The following is a 25,694-nucleotide window of genomic DNA, read 5'->3' as shown; positions in this document are numbered from 1 at the left end:
CTGGAATTTAAATTTGAAACATGTACAGAGGATACAGTTTCTACTTCAACCCACACTAAGCTTAATAGATCACTGCCATATGATTGATACTGAGCAAAACTCTCAATGTGTCACTGATGAATGGATTTTCGTTTTGCTGTGATCGCTGAGCCGCTGTTCTTTTCCTGTTTATGAGGTAATTTGATGACAGACTTCCTGAACCTTCTGTCAGCACCTTTAACAGTTATCAGAATCGGCTGCCAGATTTTTTTTTGATAAACTCAACACACAATTTATGGGATTTCTTCATTACGACATCGTAAAGAGCATCAGTTATATATTCTTACCTTCCAACTACCACCCATTGGAAGTTTGTCTTTGAAACGCCTCCACAAGAAAAAAGATGATTTGAAAGAAAAATAATTCATCTCTCTTTTCTTTGTTTTTGTTCTTCCCTTTTTTGGCTGCACAAAATGTTGAAGGACAAGTATAATTTTGAAATAATTTTATAGGAAGTCTTAAGTAAAGTGTTGACATGTTTTCTCCTCATCACCAAATCTCCCAAGTCATCAAAACAAAATGGCGAGAAATTTCATAACTTATTGAGGTGCTATTAGCTTTGTTAATATGCCAAGATAAAACTAATCATTCAATGCCTCCATGATTAGGTTTTTAAATGACATGACAGTTGCCTATTATGTTAAATCTCAGAAGAAAATAGAGGTTATATAAAATATAAAATATTTTTATAAAATGTTTGTAAAATCATGAGGAGTATAAATAAGGTGAATGGCAGGTGATTTTTTCCTGAGGGTGGGGAATTCAAAGACCAGGGGGCATATTTTTAAGATGAGAGGAGAAAAAAAATCAAAAAAGACGAAGGGGCAAATTTTTGACACAGAGAGTGGCTTGTCACTTCCAGAAGAAGTGGCGGATGTGGGTATAGTTATGGATAAATACACGAACAAAAAATGTATGGATGGATATAGGCCAAGCACAGATAGGTGGCACTGACTTAGTTTAGGATTATGATAGGCATGGACTGGTCAGACTGAAGGGTTTATTTTCTCGAGCTGTATGACTCTAAAATGGTCTTGGCGTCAGCACAGAGTATATTGAGAGGATGAAGATGTTTCGGATATTTTTGCATTGTACTTAATTAGCTATGAGGTTGGTTACTTCAGCTGATGTGTTATATGAAGTAAAATCAATGAATGTGAGAAGTAGACCTGAAGATAAATGAGTAAAAGAAAGAGACCATTTAAAAATGATTAACACGCTCAAAAACTCCTTATGTGAAGAATATTGGCAGAGTAGTTTGGAAATCATTCAAAAAGCGATTTGGATATAATGGGAAGATTGGATCTGTCAATGAATTGAGATGAACAGCAAGTGCTATTGTATATTGAAACATTTGTCCATGAAATAATCTACAGCAAGCTTTTAATATTTCAAAACGCATTAAATGTAAATGCTAGTTTATTGCTGCACTGATAAACGAAACTGATGAAGCTTGGTTTGAAAATGATCAACTCCATGTCACTCCAGTGTGATTGAGAACAATCTCAAATCTGGGCAGCCATGTTTTCTGACTTCTCCTGCCTCTCAAAAAGTTGCACTGCAATGGGGTTTTATGCACCTGTACATTTTTCTAGCCTGCTCTGTTCTGGTAAGTATTTCCCTTGAATTTGTGGAGAATTTCCAAACATAAAGATACAGTAAGGGAGATGTTCCTGAGTGGTATTGTCTCTGGACTGTCAATCCAGAGATCCAGCTAACATTCTGGGAACTCGGTTTGAATCTCACTGTGGCAGATGGTGGAATTTGAATTCAACAAAAGTCTGGAATTTAGAATCTCATGATGAAACCATGGTCGATTGTCATAAAAACTCATCTGGCTCACTAATGTCCTTCAGGAAGGGAAACTGCCATACTTACCTCGTCACTTTGTAGGCTCCTTGTATCCTCCTCACAAATATCCAACATGTGTATGTTTATATTGATCGAAAAATCTAGCTGCAATTTAATGGCCCCTTCATCTAAATCATTAATATAAGTCATAAATAATTGGGTCCCCAGCACTGAGCCATGTGGCATTCCACTGTTTACAGTTTGCCATCATCAGAATGACCAATTTATTTTCATGCTCTATTTCCTGTTAATTAAAAAGTCCTCAGCCCAAGCTAATATAGCAACCCAACACAATCTTCTCTTAACTTTGGCACCTTATTTTGGCCTTTGAGAGCCCAGGTATTCGATATCAACATAGAAAATAGAACACAGAACATTACAGCACAGTACAGGCCCTTCAGCCCTCGATGTTGTGCCGACCTGTCATACCGATCTCAAGCCCATCTAACCTACACTATTCCATGTATGTCCATATGCTGCATGAACATGTTGCCCTTAATCCACCTTATTGGTTATATCCTCAACTAACGTTAATAAACTTGTCAAACATCATTCCCCTTTCACAAAACTGCCTGATAGATTTATGATTTTCTAAATGGTCTGTTTTATAATGGATTCTGCCATTTTCCCAGAGACAGGTGTTAGGCTATTTGGACTATATTTTCTTGCTTTCTATATCCCTCCTTTCTTGAACAGAAGGGTTACATTTGTGTTACATTTCCAAAACTCTTGTCCCTTCTACAGAATTTTTGAGAATTTTGGAAGATTACCATAGTTCAAGCAGGGTACTAGAAATGTAGCACAGGTAGGGGACAGGTTAATTATCACAGTTCTCTGCAGCTGAAAGCAATGGTCCAGGCAACCATGTTACTTCCTAATGTCAGGGTTCAGGACACTTACTCTGGGTTCGAGAGGAATTTGTAATGGAAAGGGAAGAATCCAGCTGTCATGGTCTATGTAGGTACCAACAACATAGGTCAGACTAGGACAGAGTTTTTGTTTGAAGAGGATGAATAACTAAGGGCTAAATTAAAAGGCAGAATCTGAAATGTATGAATTCCTGGATTTTTCCCAAACTATTAACAAGACTCCTTCTCTCACAGTCACATCCTCATGTCCCTGACCATAGACCATCTTCAAAATACTCAACCTAAGGGATATGTTTACCTCCTGAGGCAGAGAATCCGGATAACGTTCCCCCATCTTGATGCATTCCAATATCCAAACTTGTCTCTCCAGTTCAGAAACTCAAAGGCAAAAGCTCCTCAGGCTGCAGACATTTCCTGCCGGTGTAGTTGCTGTGGATCACACAGATGTCCACTTGATCTTGCATCTCTAGGTGCAGCACATTGCTTGCCCTACCATCTTTATTGTGTTGAAGTTAATTAATTAAGATTATAAATATTACTCAACCAGCACCTGTAATTATCTCAAGTGGTTTAACCAGTTAATCCACAAATTAAGGCAATACTTAAATCTCCCCGGTATCAGTTTAAACTGCTGCCCCATCTAGAGAAAGAGAAATATAAAGCTCATCAACTGCATCCATCCTCTCTCGCAATTAATGCATCGTGTCCCACTGCCAGTTTCTGGCACGCTCTGTCCCTCTCTCTCAGCCCACTCTTTTTATCTAAAGGTCAAAACAACACCTCCTCCCATAACACGCCAAATTCCCTCATTCACCTGATTCCTGAGCTCACATTCAGGCATCACCTTCATTCAGTGACAAGCTGGCATCTTTGTGTTTGCTTACTTTATGTGCTTAGCAAGCCCACTTGCAGTTATAACACAATGTGGAGCTGGATGAACACAGCAGGCCAGGCAGGATCAGACGAGCAGGAAAGCTGATGTTTCGGGTCGGGACCCATTTCTGAAGAAGGGTCCCGACCCAAAACATCAGCCTTCCTGCTCCTCTGATGCTGCCTGGCCTGCTGTGTTCCTCAACCTCCACGCTGTGTTATCTCGGACTCCACAATGGGCAGTTAGATCAGATTAGATTAGATTCCCTACAGTGTAGAAACAGGCCCTTCAGCCCAACTAGTCCACACTGCCCCTTGAAGCATCCCACCCAGACCCATCCCCCTATAACCCACACACCCCTGAACACTACAGGCAATTTAGCATAGCCAATCCACCTACCCTGCACATCTTTGGACGGTGGGAGGAAACTGGAGCACCTGGAGAAAACTGGAGCACCCGGAGGAAACCCACACAGACGCGGGGAGAATGTGCAAACTCCGCACAAACAGTCTCCCGAGGCTTGAATCGAACACGGGTCCCTGACACTGTGAGGCTGCAGTACTAGCCACTGAGCCTCCGTGCCACCCCATGATAGTAGTTCTTACTACCACTTGCAGTTATGCTGGCTTAAATTCTACAACGACAAGTCAGCATTGTTGGCTCAAGAGACAGATTTTAAATAACAACTTATCTAGCTCCTTGACAATAGGGAACTGCTTATACACAATGTTAAGAAATTGGACCTTAACAATGTGTGTGTTTAAATGCCAAATGGAAAAATAAAAGGAAGTTCACTACCGCCTCCTCATGGGCAATGGGAAATGGGCAATAAATGTTAGACCAGCCAGTGATGCCCATGCCCCAAGAAGGGGACTGGAGGAAAAACTGAAAGGAAGAGGAGAACGCTTTCAATGAACCAAACAAATTGGAGAATTAGTCTGCATTTATATTTGGTTCTTTTATTTAATGCATATTAAAGGCATTTAAAAGAATAATATTTACATTTTACTGTCAAATATCTTAAAAGTGTAATTTTGTAATTCTCTTGACCAATCACTCATAAATAAAGGTGTAGTACAGTGCTGTAGAACACAAGATGTAATTGTATCACGGAAGTTTAAATGACTTTGTACAATTTTCCTTTCCATTGACTTCAATCACGGTAATGATCATCCTCACTATCCTGTAAGAGTGCTGTTACTCTCATTTTCAATCCTGGATTACTATGGCGCATTATCAAGTTGTGAACATTGCCATGACTTCCAAAGAACATGATGGCATGAAGCATCCATGCACTTCATTGGCCAACTTGGACTCCAGAACACTTGGGCACTCAGAAATTACATTTTGTTGATTGAAATTATCTCTTAGAATAATATTCCTGTGCTTTCATTCTCCTACTATCTGTTCATAAAACAAACTGCCTTTTTATTCTGCCTAACCGTTGCACAATGTACCTGTAACCAGCCTCTTTCACAAAAGATGTCAGATCAGAATAGATCTTTCCACACCCAAGGCTTAGCGCTTCAGCTTCCCTTATGTTCCTAACGAGAGGCTACATCACCTCCTTCCACATCTGCTGGAACCCTTTATCATTGTATGTTGTACTCATTACTGTCCTCTAGGGTTTGACATGTTTTTCATATTTTTTCCAAATTGTAGGTTTTCTTCCTGCTACACGTAACTTCCACTTGTGGTGTCTTATTCCTAATACTTCTAGCATTCATTTTCTACATTTTTTGTACGTTTACCTCCTATTTTGACCTTCAGTGTCTCATTGTTTCAGATATCTGATATTCTAGTGTACATGTTTAACACAGAGGAAGCTTGCAACTTAAGACAAGAAAATCTTTTAAAATCTTGCAGACTGACCAATTAAGCAGTTAATGACTTTTAAATTGGACAAATGGAAGATGATGTACTTCAGTGGGAACAATAAAAACATCCATGCGCTTAGCAATTACGGGATTGAATGGAGTGGAAGAGTGAAGGGATCCAGGGACATAGGTGAAATATATAAGTTTTAAAAGACGTACAGGTTAATAAAGCATTTTAATATGCTATTCAAACACTGGGATTTATTTCTAGAATTAGAATTAAAATGTGATTAAGTTACGTTAACCAGAGGGAGGCGATGGCCTAGTGATATTATTTCTAGGTTATTAACCCAGAAACCAGCTCATGCTCTGGGCACCTGGATTTGAAACCCACCACAGCAGATGGTGAAATTTGAATTCAACAAATAAAATTATGAGAATAAGAATCTTCCACGAAACCATTGCTGGTTAACGGGAGAAACATATGGCTCATTAAAGCCCTTCAGGGAAGGAACCCTATCGTTCTCACTGTGTCTAGCGTACATGTGATTCCAGACCTACAGCAATGTGGTTGACTTTCAACTGCCCTCCGAGATGGCCTACTTCAAGGGCACCCAGGGATGAGCAATAAATGCTGGCCCAGCCAGTGAAGCCCATGTCTTACAAGTGAATTTAAAATTGTATAGGATCCTGGTCACACTATCTTCTGGAATCCATGCAACTAAAATAGACAAGGATCAGATCTGGAACTGAGAGTTTATAGTTATCAGGAAAGATTGGGAGAATTGTACTTCTGGAAAAAAATTTTGAGGCGAGCTGATTTTTTTTAAAAATACATACATCTTGGATAGGGCTGATGTGGAAGTAATATTTCCACCTCTGGGAGGATCCAAACCTTGCGACCTTAAACAGAAGGTAATCACAAATAAATTCATTGAGCAAAGGAGGGTGATTTTCAGTGCTCAGAAAGTGTTTATTACTTGACTGCCACCTTGCGACACAGACAAGCAATACTGACCCCAATCACAGCTGATTCTTCATCTTGGGAATCCAGAGTGAGATCTGCCAGAAAGAGGTACCATCTCCACTTCTGATTGGCTGCCAGTTCTTGGTGTCTGGGACTTGTTCCTCCTGGCTCCAAATACCAGCAGAAAGCCTGCAGGCAACCAAGCACTATAGTTGATTGTCAGAAGACCTAGTGGCTTTTTCATCTTTGTAAGCTGCATGTTTCCCTCCTGCAAATTCTTCCATTTTTAGACTTAGTCCAAAACTAGGAATATCCTGGTCTACATAATTCTCTATAATGTCTCTCATGGACACCTCAGATTTGCTTTTTAACTTTTGCTTTTGGCTACTTTCTGTTCTTTAATCATTTGAGCATTCTGTTTCTTAGCAATCCTACTACTCCATCTCAATGGTCAAGAATACATTGTAAAGCAAATCCCAGCATTTATTTAAGTGCATCAAGTATCTCTTATATTGCCTAAACTCATCTTGACTGCCTGTTCACTATTTATACCTTCAGTTCTTTGGATAATCTTCCATTGTTTCATTTTATTTTCAAGAAAAACGCTCCAAATTTTTATCCACGTTCCTGGCATAATTTCAATGGACATCTCCCCCAGGGATCATGTTGTCTAGGCATCCATTATTTCCATGATACCTGGGGAAATAATTAAAGGGGTGAGGCCTGCAGATGTGGGTCGTTCAGGACCTGGTGCAGATGTGGAGGCTGGGATAACCCAGTCTGTAGAAATGTACAGGCCTTCAGATTGGCCCAAAGTGAAACCATCGCAATGAGGAAAATTAACATTGATAACCCTTGCCTAATGCTTAGTAAATGCTAGGTTTTCCAATTGCATGGTACAGGCTGGTGCCAGAGGTTTGTAAGTAAGGGTTTGAGTATTCAACTACCCCATGTAAATTAGCTACATAGGGTTACTTATGCGGAGTCACAAATGTTTGCAGTCAGGACTGAGAGCACTGGTGGAAAAAACTTTGGCCCAAATGTGGAAGTTGAAGCCTACAGATTTATAGGGCTCAATTTGGCTCAAAAAACCAAACAGATCCAGTGCCTGGCCCATATGGACAATCAAACTCATCTGTTTGCTTCTACATTGCTCTTGAAATTGGAGATATCTGTATTGCCAGTCTGTTAGGAAAATCAGGTACAGCCATAACTCATGGCAATGCTTTGGAAGTTTACTTTGAAGATACCAATAAAATGTCAAGAAGATTAAATGCACACGACACAATGAGAATAAAACACTTGAGCACACTAAGCTGTCATAGTCTCTTTGCCACTGCCACAATAACCGGTATAAGGGAGAGATGCTGATCTACTGCATGCTATCCTCTAGTGTGACATTTGCATGGTCAGATGAAAATATTGTGATGTTGTGCATGCTTAAAATGACAAAAGTAACAGGAAAAAAATGTCATTGTACCTTTCCAGCAAAACACACCTAGGGTTTCTAAGTCAGTCCAAATTTCGATAGAACTGAATACTTAATTCTGTTTAGTGCTCACCAGTAGATTGAACCCAAGGATATCCCAAATTGGTGATATTGAAAAGGAACCATTGTTGGATGCGAGGAAGTCGTTTAATATTTGTTATCATGATTTAGTCAAACTTAATCAACAACTTCCTCTCATGAAGAGTTTGAAGTCATTTAGTGCTCACAGATGGACCCTGTTTAGAAAAATAATACTGTAACATAAATCTTTGTTTCTCGCAGGTATAGCAAGACAAAAAAAAAATTAAGGACAATGAAAAAAACTAGGAGTGCCTAGAGCTCCGTGTTGGAGCAATAATTCTGAAACCCATAGCTTAAAGAGCAGATGAAGTCAATCATGCAATTTCTCCTACAAGAGAAAAGCCATGCCTCGTGGACCCATGTGCAGCCCAGTAACCAGCTCCAAGAGCTCTAGGTGGCAGTCTCTCCAATAGCATTATGGGGTCTACTTACAAAACATGGACTTCAGCAGTTCAGGAAAACAGCTCACCACCACCTTCTCAAGTGCAATTATAGCAAATAAATGCTGAGCCCAACAGCATTGCCCATGTTCCACGAGTGAATTAAAGAAAAGCGTCAAATCTGTTTGGTAGTGCTCCCGAATGTGCCTTAAGTTGCTTTACTATGTTCAAGATGCTATACAAATATACATTGTTGTTATGAACAAAGAGAATGTGTGACACATGAAGGAGGTTACTTGGCACAGGATGCCTGTGCTGTTGTTGGTTAAGTGATAAATTTTGACCAGGGCTCCTTCAGCTGGGGTGTATGGATCAGCATACACAAAGATGGGAATAGCATAGGCATTCTTTCTCATGTAACCTTGTTGTTTTAAGAAAGAGAAAAGAGACCTTCTTGCAATAAATTGCACTTTATTACTTTCGATCAGACTACTGTACATGAAGAATTGTGCAGTTATAAAGTGAAATTGTAGCTGCTATTATTATGGTTACCCTATTAAGGACATTGATGTGAGTCAGTCTCAACTCATTTCAAAATGGTAAAGATGACACCTAGCCCAGAAAACTATATTATCATGCAAGCCCTTCTTGCATTTGCTAAGTTAGCAGAGGTGTTTACTTGTTTATTTTGCCGAGTATAGGAATCTTTAAACTTTTTACAGTGATGTAAATGGAGAAGTATCAAATCAGCTGCATGTTACACATCTGCCCTGATTTTCTTTTCTAACAGTGTCACATTTCAACAGCAGTCCAGGAGAGAACAAATATATTTGATCTCCCAAATGGCCCAGGGAACTCGGTATCTTTCAGATGAGATATTGAAATGAGGCCCCTCTCCCTCTCAGCTAGATGTAAAAGACCCCATTGCACCATTTTGAGGAAGAGCAGGAGAATTCTTGTGAGAGTCCTTGCCAATATTTATCACTCAACCAACAACAGCACAGACATACTCAGCCAAACAGTCTCCTCCTGTGTCATAAATTCTCTTTGTTTCTAAGACTAATCTATATTTATATAGCATCTTTGATAAAAGTGACCCATGGCACATTCAAGAGCATCACCAAACAGACTTGACATTTTAGTTTTATTCGCTCATGGGACATGGCCATTCCTGGTTGGGCCCAGGATTTATTTGCCATAATTGCCCTTGAGAAGGTGGTGGTGAGCTGCCCTCTTGAACTGCTGTACTCCATGTTCTATAAGTAGACCCACATCATGTTGCAGAGCAAATTGTAGGATTTTAATGGAACAACACTGAAGAAACAGTGACACATTTCCAAGTGAGCGTGGACAGTGGCTTAGAAAGGAAATTGCAGGTGGTGATCTTCCAAGAATCTTTAGATTCTGGAGAAGTCCTAGCATACTGGAAAAATGGCAATAGGCCTTATTCAGAAAAGAAAGGGAGACAAAAAACAGTTAACTATAGACCAGCTAACAACATTTGTTGTGGAAAAATGCTGGAGTATGTTATGAAGGATAAATTGGCAAAGCATTTAGAAAAGTATAATATATCATACATATAGATAGACATGGACAGAAAACAAACACGCAATATTATGAGCAGAGGGAAAGCCTGGGAAAGCAGTTCATTGGTTCCTGTTCATAGCATTTGTTGAGATGGTTTTCTTATCCTGATCAGAATGCTCCTTCTTGATTTTCTCCTACTCCAGCTGTTTTCACTTGTTTACAAGAACCACGAGATAACGGGTTTCACAATTATAATGGTCCCATACTTATTCATTACAAGTCACAGCTTATAGCAATTGCTGAAGAATAATAAACTGTTTTTCTTTAAGCTTAAAGTGTTATTTTCCTGCAGTGAGTAGAAACAGCTTCTAAGTTTGTGGAGATCTGATGGCTGCTCACTCTCTTGCTCATAGCCCCAAGTTGTTACCTGGGAACCAATCACATAGTTGTTGGTAGGCAGAAGACTTTTGTCATTGGTCTGTGGACTAAAGATCAATTATCAGTCAGCTTCTTGCTACTGATGGATGGCCCTTGGCTCCAGCTCATCTGCAAACCACACTTCAGCTATTACTTAAACAAGAGTTGTGTAAACTGCAGTTACACTGAGTATCACTTTACTTGTTTTCCAAAAAGTGCAGTAATCCCTCAATTATACTTCATTTTTGAAACAGTTCTTTTTTCATCTCAGTCCACAATTAAAGATACAGAAAAATGAGAAGATTCAGTTTTTACAAATTCAAAGTTCACCTTTTGCTGTGGTCTGGCATCTGTATGTCTCCAGAACATTCTTTTAGATTTCTGGATTACTGGTGTAGTGATGTGACCACTATGAAACTGCCTTCCCCATAATCTATCCAGGATTTCCCTTGCACCTTTCGTGATCTGTACCACCTAGAAGGACAGGTGCAGCAGATGCATCAGAACACCATTACCTCCCCTCCAAAACACACACCATCTTGACTTGAACAATACCATTGCTCCCTCAGTACCACTGGTTAAAATCTGGAAACTTGTTTCCGAACAGCAGAGATAACAAAGTGTAGAGCTGGATGAACACAGCAGGCCAAGCAGCATCTTCTGAACAGCAGTCTGGATTAACCTACGCAACATGGAGCGTAGCAGTTCAAGTAGACTGCTCACTATCATCCTCTCAATGACAATTAAGAACGGGCAAGAAATATACAATTATCCTGCTTCTGCTGATTAATGGGCCATGGGACACAATGTGCAGTTCAACAGGTTTAACTCTTGTGGCTGATGCCCTGTTAAAAGAAGTGCAATATTTGCTGAGTAGCTAGTGCCTATTGGGGATGCCTCCGCATAATTTTGCCTTCCAGCACTCATTCCCAGCTTTGTTAAATAGGTCTCCCATTCCCCATCCAACAGGGCTTGTCAGACTGACCACAGTGAGATCCTCGGCATGCTGAATTCAGGCCTGTCACTGAGTACAGCTCCTTGGCCTATCTACAGCATGGACAGCACCAGAATTCTACAATAGCAACTACTCAGCCCTGGCACTTCTGAAACTGTGAAGTTGCTCCAAGAAGAAGAGAGTGTATCCTGCACTGTGATAGCTCCTGGGTTTAGGGCAAGTAGGAGTTGAGGGGTGAGAGTGGAAGGCCAGGTAGAAAGGAACGAAGGGTACGAGCAGCCTTTCAGGGGGTGGGGGAAGCCCATCACACCACTTTTCCCAAGTTATTTTAAAAAAAACCTTCTGAATCTTGCCTGCCCCTCATACGCACCCATTTCTCAGGGTGAGCTGTGTATTTTTCTGACGTTTGATCTGTTAGTAATTTTGATTGCCCATTAAATGTTTCTTTAAAAATTGCATGCTGGCTCCTGATTTCCGCTGTTATACAGATCATGTCAGCAGTGAGTAGGTTAGCAGTGGGCCGGCCACCGATTCTAGGCTATGTGCCCTTCACTGAAAACATACCGACTGTGAGCCATAAAATCCGGCACCACCTGTCAGCATGGAGACAAGACCCTGCTCACAACTGAGAAGCTATGTATATTGATTATAGCCTGGAGTTGCCTGATTGCCATTGAGGGTTCCATGCCTCTTTTGACAGCATCCTGGAATTGAAGCTTCTGGCGTGTTGCTGGTTTCTTGGTAAGGCCTCTCTACCCACGTAGAAGATCTTCATGGATGTGTCAATCTTCAATTCTGTAAGCTTGCTAAAGCCAGCAAAACCTTCTTTACTGGACTAGCATGTTTGCCTTAGAAAGGACTGTCTCACTGGTCTTTTGTCTTGTTATATTTAAGTTGTCCAGGCTTCACTGCCATAAAGTAATGAGTCAATACACAGGTCTTGTAAATAAACATATTGGTTCTGTCGTTCAGTTTTTTTTAATGCAACTTTTGTTAGAGAGCCAAAGTTGGTGGTTGTCTTTCCAATGCTGTTCGAAAAGAGACAAGTTGTCCATCACCATAGATACGAGGAAGCAGAACTTGCTGATCACAGGTCGAAACACTAACTCCCTGTCCTGTAACTCAGTTCAGTTACAAAGACACCAAAATGGACAATTCATTCTATCCGATGTTTATATCATTTTACAAAGGTGCCCAGACAATTCAGCGTCTTTCAAATTATCAACATTAGAATAATGTGAATGAAATAGGTCAGGCAAAGAATCTACCAAAATAACCAATCTTTTATCCTTGCAGACACTGAAGGACCTGCTGTCAATTTCAGATCTAACATGTTCTTTTTGTATTTTCACCTTGATAGGGTTCAATAGGAGCCACTGGTGTTCCAGGCTTCCACGGACAAAAGGTGAGCATCTACATATTCAATATCAGGCACTGTACAGTCAGGTACAAGCCATCTTCCCAAAACCCAGTTAGAATGCTGCAGTCTTAAAATTTTCCCACTAAATTAGGATGAATTGCGTTGTTTGGGAATTTCCAATGCAGTCACAGTATAAGATATGAAATGAATATTCTGTTCTCCTGGACTGTACGGCTATCACAAGGGCCAAATGCTGTTGCTCTTGTGTGGAGTGCCTTTTGCTGTTGTTGGACCAGATATTATGTCACTGATGCTGCTTGGTTATCTGCAGAATTCCTCACAACAAAATAGTCTGTTTCCCAAACTTAACATAGAAAACCATGTCACTTTAGTTTGCGGTAGCAGGAGTGATATTCCTCACACACCTGGAACAGATAATAATACAGGTGATCATGAGAAACCCAGTTAGGTTGAAAGGTGGACCATAATGTACCATCTTTCACTAGTATATCCTAAGCAAGAAGGAAAGTTGAAGGTTCTACTTCCTGTACAAATGCCTACAGCCATCAGCATCTTAAAACATGTAGCAAAACATTAGAATTTCTTGTGTTTACAAGTTATAATGCAATGTCACTAGTAGCCCATCTTTGATTTTCCAAGTGAGAGATCACCACATCACCACTGTATACCTCCGAATGTTTACAGCCCTATCCCAGAGCAGCCCCATACACTTAGAAAGAAGCAGGCCCCTTTCACTGGATTGTGGGCTGACCTGTTGCTGTTAAATCCCAATTGAATGTCAAGGCATAAATATCAGTGGTGCCTATTGTTCAGAAAAGTTACTAGCTGCCAGGCATCATTTTGATTATACCCTGGGACTTGGATATCACTGGCAAAACCAGTATCTATTGCCCATTTCTGTTGTGTGATCTTGGGAATGCTTCCAGCAATATGCGATCAACAGATAAACATTCGTGATTGTTCCAGAAATGTAGTTGGCAAATGGAAAAATGACCGTGGTTTGTGTTAATTAAGGCAAACCACAGAATTATACATCCCTGTCCTGGCGAGTGTGGCGACTGGATCAAGTGTATCAAGCTTGGATACACAAGAACAATCTTGTTCTAGGAAGCAATTAGTGATGAGTGGATAATTAGAAAAGAGAGGTGTTTATTATCGAAGAACTTTGAAGTTGAACAATTGACAGTGGTATTAACCACACTAAGATTCTGTTTCAACACAGTATTGTGCACAGTAAAATCGTCGAAATAGAGATAAAATACTGCAGTTGCTGGAAACCTGGAATTAAAAACAGATACTCAGTTGTCTCGCAGCACCTGTGAAGAAAGAAACAATTTAATGTTTCAAGTCCAATATGACTGTTCTTTTGAAGAAGAAGTTTGACTCAAAATATTAACTCTGATTCTCTCCACACTGCAGTAAGATCATTACAGCGATAGCCTCAATATATTGTGTTTCCAAAGTAACTGAGGATGGAGTTTTTACTTTCATTCACTGTATTTTGGTGTAGTTTAGTTTTGAGTCATGAGGCAATAACTTAAACAGATATTTGTGGGTGATTCCAGGTTTTATGAGGCACTTAGGTTGACATGGATCCCGTACCACATAAAGTAACAAAAATCTATTGTCTCACTTCCATTTATTCCAAAACACAAAATGTGGCAGGATTCCATAGCAGTAACTGAATATCCATGTCCTTCCATTTTTCTGTTAAGTTGTTCCTTCAATTCTTCTCAATAAAATTTTAAAATGACAGTTACGAAGTAAATTCCTTGATTAAGGGCAGCACAGTGGTTAGCACTGCTGCCTCACAGTGCCAGGGGCCCGGATTTGTTTCCAGCCTTGGGTAACTATCTGTGTGGAGTTTGCACACTCTCCGCGTGACTGTGTGGGTTTCCTCTGGGTGCCCCAGTTTCCTCCCACAGCCAGCCTAAAGATGCACAGATTAAGTGGATTGGCCAGGCTAAGTTGCCCGTAGTGTGCCAGAATGTGCAGCTAGGGGGATTAGGCGTGGGAAATGCAGCCTTACGGGGTAAGGTAGGAGGTGGGCCTGGGTGGGGTGAACTTCAGAGGATTGGTGAGACTCAATGGGCCAAATGTCCTCCTTCCACACTGTACACGATTCTGTGATTCTCTAATTCTATGAATAATGCTGCGACTTTGTCAGTACATTTGAAAACAAATTCATTGCCCCACTGTCTCCTTCCTTACCTCAGTGACTGGACAGTCATCATTTAAAGTGAGCTCTGGAATGCATTGGGTGGCATTTTAAATGAAACAGATAGAGGTATCATCAGAGAGCTACTGGACACTTCAGCAGTTTTGCAGCGACTCTTAACTCGAGCTGCGGCATTAGCTCCCCTGTCTGAGTTCTCCAAACAATCGGGGAGAACAGGCAGGATCACCTACTGCATCATTCAAAGAAGGGATTTTAACTTAAAGGAGCAACGGAACATTACATCACACTGGCTCAGTCACACATGTAATAGCCACAGAAATAGACAGAGTAGCTGGGAAGGCTGCTCCCCAGATCTCTCACTCTTAGCTAGATGTCCTGCTTTGGAGTCTGATGCACTGAAGTGAAATGATCTAACCCAAAAACGAGGGAAGTGGACAGTCTCTCCATTTCATCAGGTGTGGATAGAAATGGTGGAGGAAGTCAGCAACTGAAGTATGATCCCTCCAATTTAATTTACCAAACTGGACTATTTGCATCCCCAAACAGCATAAGCAAAGCTAAGGGATCTCACAACCAATGGATCAGATCTAAGCTCTGCAGTCCTGCCCCATCCAGTCATGAATGGTGGTGGACGATTAAACAACTCACTGGAAGAGGACGCCCCACAAATATCCCCATCTTCAATGATGGAAGACCCCAACACATTAGTGCAATAGATAAGGCTGAAGCATTCTCAGCAATCTTCAGCCAGAAGCTGCCAAGTAGACAATCCATCTCGGCCCCCTCCAGTGGCTCCCAGCGTCACAGATACCAGTCTTCAGCCAATTCGATTCACTCCTCATGTTAACATGAAACAGTTAGAGACACTTGGTACTGCAAAGGCTAGGGGCCCTGACAACATTACGGCAATATTGCTGAAGACTTGTGCTCCAAGACTTGCCAAACAACCTTACCAAGTTGTTCCAGTACAGTTATAGCACAGGCATGTACCCAACAGCTAGGTGATTTCCCACATAATGTCCTGTACACAAAAAGCAGGACAAATCCAATCTGGCCAATTCCCACCACAAAGGCCTACTCATGATCATCAGTAAAGTGATGGAAGGTGTCATCAGCAGTGCTATCAAGCAGCACATGCTTGGCAATAACCTGTCCAGTGATGCCCAGTTTGGGTTCCGTCAGGGCCACTCAGCTCCTGATCTCATTACAGCTTTGGTTCAAACATGGACAAAAGAGCTGAATTCCAGAGGTGAGATGACAGTGACAGCCCTTGACATCAAGGCTGCATTTGACCGAGTGTGACACCAAGGAGCCCAAGCAAACCTGGAATCAATGGGTATCAGCACAAGCTCTCTGCTGATTGGAATCATAGCTAGCACATGGGGAGATGACTGTGTTGTTGGCGGCCAGTCATCTCCGCTCCAAGACATCTCTGCAGGAGTTCCTCAGGGTAATGTCCTCAGCCCAATCATCTTCAGCTGCTTCATCAATGACTTTCTCTCCATCATAAGGTCAGAAGTGGGGATGTTCTCTGATGATTGCGCAACATTCAGTGCCATCCATGACTCCTCAGATAATAATGCAGTCCATGTTCAAATGCAACAAGATCAGGACAATACCCAGGCTTGGGCTGACAAGTGGCAAGTGACATACACGCCACACAAATGACAGGCAATGACCATCACCAATAAGAGACAACCTAAATGCATCCCCTTGACATTCAATGGTGTTACCATCACTGAATCCCCCACTATCAACATCCTGGGGTTAACATTGACCAGAAACTCAAAAGGACTCACCACATAAACACAGTGGCTACGAGAGAAGATCTAAGGGTTTGGAATACTACACTGAATAACTCACCTCCTGACTCCCCAAAGCATGTCCTCTCTCTGCAAGAAATAAGTCAGGAGTGTAATGGAATCCTCCCCACTTGCCTGGATGGGTGCAGCCCCAACATCAAGAAACTTGGCATCATCCAGGACAAAACAACCCTCTTGATTGTCATCACAACCACAAACATCCATTCCTTCCACCACCAATTCTCAGTCGCACCACTGTGTGCCATCTACAAGATGCACTAGAGAAATTCACCAAAGACAGCTCCTTTGAAGTCCCTGATAATAAAGTGTGAAGCTGCATGAACACAGCAGGCCAAGTAGCATCTCAGGAGCACAAAAGCTGACATTTCAGAAGGGTCTAGGCCTGAAATGTTAGCTTTTGTGCTCCTGAGATGCTGCTTGGCCTGCTGTGTTCATCCAATTTCACACTTTATTATCTTGGATTCTCCAGCATCTACAGTTCCCATTATCTCTGATACCTTTGAAGTCCCTGACTACTTTCATCTAGAAGGACAAGGGCAGCAGGTATGTAGGAACAAGCAAGTTCCGTTTGAAGCCACTCACCATCCTGACTTGGAAATTTACCGCTGTTCCTTCAGTGTTGCTGAATCAATAAACTGGAATTCCCTCCCTAAGGGCATTGTGAGTCAACCCACGGCAGGTGGACTACAATGGTTCAAGAAGGCAGCTCACCGCCACCTTTTCAAGGGCAACTAGGGGCAGGCAATAAGTGCTGGCCCAGCCAGCGAAGCCCACATCCCACGAGTGAATTTTAAAAATCTGGAAGCAATTCATCAAAATGATCCAGGACCTCAGGAAGGCCAGAAAAGTGAGTGACAGAAACGTGTTCAGGTGCCAAGCCCCACAGCCTGACAATTTCTCGGCATTCTCTTGCATCACGCTCCTCATAACACAGCTCAATGTTGTACACTTTGTTTTTTGGGATCCAAAATGTTCATTGGTCTGCGGCACCACTTTAGGGAAACATTGTACTGTGTTGTTGATTTCAGAACCCTTTCTCCACACACACTCCCTACAATTTTCAACCAGACATCAAAGAATGGAGAAGAATGCTGAATTTTTTCCTACACTGGTGCTTTTAGTCAGCAAGTAGTGGACAGAAAGTCCAGAAGTATTCTTCAAATTTGATAATTTCTGTAGCAACAGCATTGCAAACTCAAATTGAACTCAAGTTCAAGGAAGGGATAATTTCTCTTAAGGAAAGATTGAATGAGCAACAATTGAAATAGTTGTCACAAAAACATAGCTAGTGCTTCAGATATTGTAAATGGATTAACCAAATACCAGGCCTTGCATGAATGATGTTGTGTCCCATTCTCTGAAAGAGATTAATGATTTTCTTTTCCCAGGACAGCTAATAATGATATTGCAGCCTTATGTCAAGTTCTTTGTGTAAAGGATTGTTACAAAGCACATCAGAAAGTGGAGAGTCTGACAATTCTTTCAAATACTGTTTGGAGTGTTTGAATGTTTTGCTTCTAATTTTAAGGTGGGCAAAAATTGTGGGCAATCAGAAAGCGACAGGTAAACAAGTGTTTTACCAGATCCACACTGGTAAATCCACAAGAGGTAATTGGTTCTCTGAAATTCTGCTGCATTGGAACATGCAACAGCCCTGTTGAAATATTTGCTTTGACTACATTGAAAATTTTGCTCATCGAATCATGAAACATATAATCATGGTTTTGGACAATCAAGCCCTTCCAATGTGATTTCTTTGCTTCTGCTGTATAGGTCACTCAGGACATAATGCACTGAAAATCTAAATTTATTTTTGAGAGATAGTAGGAACTGCCGATGCTGGAGAATCTGAGATAACAAGTTATAGAGCTGGATGAACACAGCACACCAAGCAGCATCAGAGGAGCAGGAAAGCTGATGTTTCGGGTCGAGACCCTTCTTCAGAAATGAAGTTTATTTTTGCTCTGCTCTTACGCAGTCATTTGTTTTTCTCCAGGGTGATTCTGGGAAGGATGGTGATCCAGGCCCCAAGGTGAGAATGCTTTGTAAGAATTCTTCATTGCTTTAAGCACGATGCCCAGAAAATGCCAATGGTCCAAAAGTATCTAATGTACACAATACAGTAGTGTGTAATGCTATCAGCAGTCGGCACCACTGAGGCAATCCACATTTTCTAATCCTAATGAAATGATTAATGGTGGCTAAAATACAGTAAGGGTGCTGGCAGTATTGTGATTTGTGCGTAATGAGCGAGCATTGGTTCATCTTCAAAATGCAGTCTACTTTAAAATGTGCAATATTTACAGCAAATATGTCAATGCATCACAAAACATATTTTCTCTGGCATATTAATAAATCTTTACATCATTTGTGCATTTTTGGCTATTTTGCATCAATACCTTCATTGGTGTTATATCATATTGAATTGTTGCTCCCCATGTTGCTGTTTTACTGTCCTTTCAATGATTTTTGAATAATTTGGGAAAAGATACATACTAATTTACCTTTACAGATAAAATAATCACGACTGGCTTTGTTGCCATGGCTAATTAACTTGTTTATATAGGTAAATAGTAACTCACCAAGGCAAGATAAGCAATCAGGATTTTGTGGAAAGTAAAATAAAAAGATAAAGTTCCTGGCTATAAACAGCATTACCCAATGAACTCTTGTACTCAAGTAATTAATTTGCCTTCCATCTTCAGAAGCTCATTAACATTCTTGGCATTTACGATACCTTCTGTTTTTGTTGCAAATTTTGCAGAATTTGATTTTTTAAAAATAATTATTATGCTATAACGCTAGTAGCTTCAGTCATTGTTACATTGTCTTCCCCTGTTCTGTCTTTGCTAAGCAGTGATGTGGCAGACAGCCTCCCACTTAAAGCTGGCAAACACCTCTAGTGATTCAAAACTGTCTGTTGGCCATCTGTGTACCTGAGGAAGCTGTAAATAATGAAACTAAAAAGGCTCTTGTGTACATCGTGCGGTAAATATTATAATCTGATTGGAATATTGCGTGAAATCACCATTAATTAAAATATTTCATGTTATAGTAATTTTTAAGATGGAACTGAGGGTCCTGCTCATGCAGCACATTCTATACATAGAACAAAAGATTGGCAAGATACCGATTCTGGCTCACAACTCATAACACTGCGTAATATATTTTTGCTTTTATTGTTTGAGCATTAAGCACTAACTGGGCAAAATTTAATTTAAAATGGAGTAATATCGACTCACTTCTGATAGTATGCCAGACATTCAGTCCAAAATTCCAGTCTTTGTTTTGTTTAAATAAAGCTGTTTGTCCAGCCATCCTCAATGTTGACAGTCAGATTATCCAAACAGTGCCTCTCCTGACTGGATCACAATCAAAGAATGGGGCCAGCATTGGGCAGAAATGTGATGTTTCATATCCCCTCTAATGCTTTAATATGCTCATAGTTTCCCAATGCCTTATGCTAACACATCTAATGACCATAGTATTATCACCTCCTTTTTCACTGGGCATTAGATGTCTATACCTTAGCTGGGCTGCTCCCACCTTACTCAGCTGTTACTCTTCTTGGTCGCCAGCATCCCTGATTCATCTTTACCCTAGAGTAAGCCTCTGTCACTCTCTTCAGGACTGTAATACTCTTCATTTACACACATGTGCACATATGTATTTACAGGTTCCTGAATACAGCGTGCTCATTGTTGTGCCTTACTCCTGCTCCATCACCAGCTTCTCCTTGGGCTGTTCTGCTTCACCGTGTTTCTTATATAGCCATGCTCCTAAAAGATTGTGGTCTCCAAAATAAGAGTATTGCAAGCAAGGAAGACCCAACAAAGCAGCAAAAATCCATAAAGTGCAGTAGAAATTTTTAAAAAGCATAATATCACATAAAATGTATATATCTCCTGGTTGGAGAGAGGAGTTTAGGATAAACACACAAAACATCACCCTTATCAAACTCACAAGATACTTTCAAAACCATAGAGATCAATGAGTTTGCTATGACAAATTAAATACTGGCGGAATTTATTTAAACCAAGTATTCCATATATTGTAATTGATATACAGAAGAGAATTGTTCATCAACCTGAAACATTAACTCTGCTTCAAACATAGTAGGAACTGCAGATGATGGAGTCTTTGATAACAAGGTGTAGAGCTGGATGAACACAGCAGGTCAAGCAGCAGTAGAGGAGCGGGAAAGCTGAAGCTTCAGGCCTAGACACTTCTTCAGAAATCTAGGCACGAAATGTCTGCTTTCTTGCTCCTCTGATGCTGCTTGGCCTGCTGTGTTCATCCAGCTCCACACCTTGTTATCTCACATTAACTCTGCTTCTCTCTTGTCTGCTTCTCTTTGTTATGCAAGTCTCAAGAGACAGCTTCTATTCTGGACAGGTTTATTGGAGCATAATGAAGGGCACCTCAAGACCTGTTCAGGCACATGAACCACATCTTCAGCAACCAAATAGCTTATTCTATGACCACTATAGTGCCCGTTTAGCTCCAACTGCTTTTCCTGTTCTTTTATTGTAGCTTTCCCACAGAGTTTATCCATGATGTTCTGAGAGGTTAGCCCTTGCCTCCAAGCATATCTCCTGCCTATCTGGGGGTGTCAGGTTCAGGGGGAATCTTGGTACATAATGAAGGAAACTTTCAGGATTGGACATACATGGATGCCTTCCAGTAGTTGCTCAGGAGCTGAGCATTAATGCAGTGACAAGTCCTCTTGGCTGACGAATTTTGCTGGTTGATCCGACAATGCTTTGATAGTCACATGGGTGCAATCTATGTTTCCCCATATTTGTGACAACCAAGCTGTTATCACAGACTTGAGGGACCCTTGCTCCGCTTGGCCTCACCGGTAGCACGGAAGACATAATTGGGTGGTTAGTCAAACATAGTGATGGTCACCTGGGAAATACTCTTGTGAGATACTACGAATGTCACCAACAGATCCTTGGGAGGAGCTGGAGGCAAGGAAATGCAGGTGACCTTGAGAGCCATTGGCATTGCATATCTACCTGGCCCGTGTGGAAAGAGGTCATATGCCAGGACCTGCAGATGTTGCCAGCAACTTGCTGATTAAGCCTAAACAACCTAAGGCAGGCTCCCTAAGCAGGAAGTCGAACCCCTACCAGAATAACCATGCTGGAATCGCGCCTCCTTTAGGCTGGACCTCTGTGTTAACCCCTCAGTCACCTTTAGATGCAGGTGGCTGAGGAAAAGGCAGCAGCTGCTGCAGTTACTGTTCTTCAGATACCCAGGTTTCAACTGTATAAACTAACCCCATGATGCTGAGAAGTCTGCATCGGGAAGGACATGCAGGTCAAAGCCCAAGGCAGCAGAAGTAACCGCAGCGTTTGGATTTTACCTCCAAAGCAATGAAAGTACATAGTTAGAAAAGGCCTGTGAGCAAAAGCTTTTCACTTTGAAATAGAAGCAACTGATATTGTTCAACATTTAAAAGTCTTTAACTGTGTCAGTGTCCATTGTGCTCTCGCTTGGTTGGACCCTGGCAAATTTAAAATCATTCAGGAAACATGCACGAGCAATTAAAGTTGAAACAGAGGGTTATCTCAAAGCTATTGTGGCACAGTGGTAGTGTCCCTACCTCTGGCCAAGAAGGCCTGGGCTCAAGTCCCACTTGCTCCAGAGGTGTGTAGAAACATCTCTGACAGGCTGATTAGAAATTACTTACTGGATTAGCTTTACAACCAAAGGCAACTTGGTATATTTCAAGCATAGAGAAGCCTGTTTTACAAGCGTTTCCCGTTTCTTTTGTCCTGATATCAAGAGGATTATATTGAGTTTCAAATACTCAAACATTTTCCCTTCTTCAACTCCCCAGTTCACAATGATATCCACAGCCCAACCAATAGAACTTGAGTGCTTATCCAAAACACTGTTTGCCATGACAAATTACTGAGCACAAATGTCAAAGATAAAGATGAATTCAGTTTTCTATTTTTGGGCAGAGATCCTCATGTTGGAGCCATGTCGAATTGAGTCTACTGCAACCTATGCATTTCTAATGTTCCTATTCAGAATTCTTTGCTTTCTGCTGTTTCTTTTCATCAGGGTGAGATTGGAGATCGTGGCGAAAAGGTGAGAGCCATGCTAAGACCTATAAAATTTTAACAGGACTGGAAGAGTAAATGCAGGAAATATGTTCCTGATGACCAGAGAGTGCAGAACCAGGGGTCACAGGCTAGGGATACACAGCAGGCCATTTATTACAGAGAGGAGGAAAAAAAAATTCTCCATCCAGACCATGGTAAGCCTGTGGAATTCTCTGCCACAGAAAGTGGTTGGAGCCAAAACATTTAAAGTTTTCAAGAAGGAGTTAAATATAATTCTTAGTGCTAAAGGGATCAGAGTGTATGTGGCAAAAACAGGAACAGGTCACTGAGTTGAATGGCACAGCAGGCTCAGTGGGCCAAATGGTCTACGCCTATTCCTCTTTTCAATGTTTACATGTTTTATTTGGTTATTACCATACTTCTCATAATTTTAAATGAGATTTATTTTTATAGATTGAGCTGTGAGTCTGAGTTCCAGAAATAAACTTTGTTCCTCTTCTCCTTCGTCAGGGTGATGTTGGGAAACCAGGACTAAAAGGTGACAAAGGAGTAAAGGTAAATTTTTCAATAACAACGACAGAGAAATGCTGGAGAATCTCAGCAGGTCTGGAAGCGTCTGCGGAGAGAGAGGCAGAGTTATTATTTCCAAGTCCAACATGACTCTTCTACAAAACATCGACGCTGTATCTCTCTCCACAGATGCTGCTAGAGCCACTGGGTTTCTCCAGCATTCTGTTTATTTCAGATTTCCAATATCTGCTGTATTTAGCTTCGAAATTCTTCGATAATTCAACTCATTGGTTATGCGGGAAAGCAGGACAATTTGTAAAGAGCAAGATCTTATAAGGTGTAAGTTAAATGAATAAACAGACTTCTTTTTATTCTCAAGATACACATTTTCTGAATTATTAATTCTAATCTCTCAGATACTAGCCTGCTAATGTTATTATTATACGACTCATCAGTTTAGTAAGGAATTTGTTGAGGAAGGGTTGTTGAACAGTATGCTGGTGTAATTCACTGCTCGCCTTCATATTGTGAGATCAATACCATGAAAAGTTAGCCTTGTTACACTTAGGTCACCAGTCTCTTCTGCCAGATTAGCCCCTCGGTGGTAATGGTGAAAGGGACCTCAAGATTCAAACTCATCACAGTCAGAGACAAGATAACATTTAATAAGAAATGACTACACTGCATTCTGTTTCAATCCAGGCTTTCGGAATATGGTGTTTGTGGCCAATGTTAAACAAACCTTTATTTCCAGCTTCATTATTTACCAGGAAAATGAAAAGTTTTGGTGTGTTCTAAAGTGCAGCATTAAAGTGGAGAACTGTATTTGAGATGTGTTGGTGACATGATGATATAGTGAGCTTGGTACGTGTGTGATGCCAACCCCCATGAACGGGAGTAAGGTACCGACAGCTACTGCCCTTAGAACATGCCTGAAATGTCAGGTACTGATGTCCAAGATGAAAGCCTGGAGGGGCAATAGTGAGCGGGAGTCACCAGGTTCCCACTCTGACTTTCATAGAACACAACACAGAACATAGATAGTACAGTACAGGAACAGGCCCTTCCGCGCACCATGTCTGTGCCAACCATGATGTCATTCTAAACTAATCCCACCTGGTTGTACATGATCTATATCCCTCCATTCCCTGCCTGCTCAAATGTCTGTCTGAATGCCCCTTAAATATTACTATCATATCTGCTTCTACCACCTCTCCTGGCTGTATGTGCCAGGTACCTCTCATCCTCTGTGTAAAAAGCATTCTTTGCACATGACCCTTCAACTTTCCCCTTCTCACCTTAAACCTATGACCCCTAGTATTTGACATTTCGACCCTGGGAAAAAGACTGACTATCCACCAGCCTTTTGTAATTTTATACACCTCTAGCAGGTCGCTCCTCTGTCTCTGATGCTTTAACAAAAACAGTGAAAGTTTGTCCAAGATCTGCTGGTACTTATGTTGCGAGAGCTTGCCACATAACTTCTCTCCACACTGTGGGGGAATAAAACAATGTATCTAAATTAAGCAAAATTAGGTAAAAATCAAATATAAATGCATACAAAAAATATTCATTACTCACTAGCAAGATCCTTATCTCATTGTTCACATCTTAAGTGGAAAATCAGATAATAGTTTCCCTGGCATCAAGAGTCTCATTTTCCAATCTCACCATATTTTCCCAACTGTGTGTCCTTGACCCATGGCATTCAGAGGCTGGGAAAATTCAGGATATGGAGGTGCCAGTATTGGACCAGGGTGGAGGAAGTCATAAGTCACATGATACCAGGTTATAGTCCAACAGATTTATTTGAAATCACAAGCTTTCTGAGCATTGCTCCTTCGTCACCTGAAGCTCCAAAAGCTTGTGATTTGTGAAGAAAAGCATATGCACACTTAACAAACTTGTATTGAATCATTTTTTCTGCATTTTAATACGTGATAACCTGTTCATTTGAACCAGTTTGATGATTTATTAAAATAGTACACAAAAGAATTTAATATGAATGCATCACATGTTCCTAAACAAATCATCACTTACCACAAAGCCATTGTACTGGTTACAGCTTTCATAAAGGTGTTAGATAGATGCCAATGTGATTTGTTTATGTTTGTCCTGTTTTCGTTTGTGTATAATCAGGTGACCATATTAATTGAATATCAATAATCTTTGTAATATTGTCAGAGCACAATTCTTGTTCATTTGTTGTATCTAGAGAAACAGTACAGCTTTTTATTTCTTATACCAACTAAATTGTAGTCTTTTGTAACATGTACGCTTGAGAGAGTTTTTCTGTGACTGATTTCTTGGGGAGTATTGTTTTACTTCTGATGCATTTCGACCAAAATTTAATTTCTGTGATTTTAAATAACTTATTCAGACTTACAGATGGACCTTTACAGAGTCAAAGTGAAGAAGTTACGTAAGACTTATGAGACCATTTAAATCTTTCTCTGCT

The 25,694-nt window shown here is 40.8% G+C and overlaps 1 protein-coding gene across 1 annotated transcript in view; it reads left to right on the top strand.

Annotated features, from left to right (window-relative positions):
• LOC125454922 (collagen alpha-1(XXV) chain) overlaps positions 1-25,694 on the top strand; it is a 196,856-nt gene that overhangs the window by 28,987 nt on the left and 142,175 nt on the right. Inside the window, exons 7-10 of the mRNA XM_059646613.1 lie at positions 12,624-12,668; positions 18,643-18,678; positions 22,725-22,751; positions 23,237-23,281. Of these exons, the coding sequence (XP_059502596.1) occupies positions 12,624-12,668; positions 18,643-18,678; positions 22,725-22,751; positions 23,237-23,281 (153 nt within the window). The remainder of the gene's footprint in view (positions 1-12,623; positions 12,669-18,642; positions 18,679-22,724; positions 22,752-23,236; positions 23,282-25,694) is intronic.

The sequence above is a fragment of the Stegostoma tigrinum genome, chromosome 1, assembly GCF_030684315.1.
Source record: "Stegostoma tigrinum isolate sSteTig4 chromosome 1, sSteTig4.hap1, whole genome shotgun sequence".
NCBI lineage: Eukaryota > Metazoa > Chordata > Chondrichthyes > Orectolobiformes > Stegostomatidae > Stegostoma > Stegostoma tigrinum.
The sequence above is the reverse complement of the archived record's forward strand: the minus strand, read 5'-3'. Positions and strand labels throughout refer to the sequence as shown.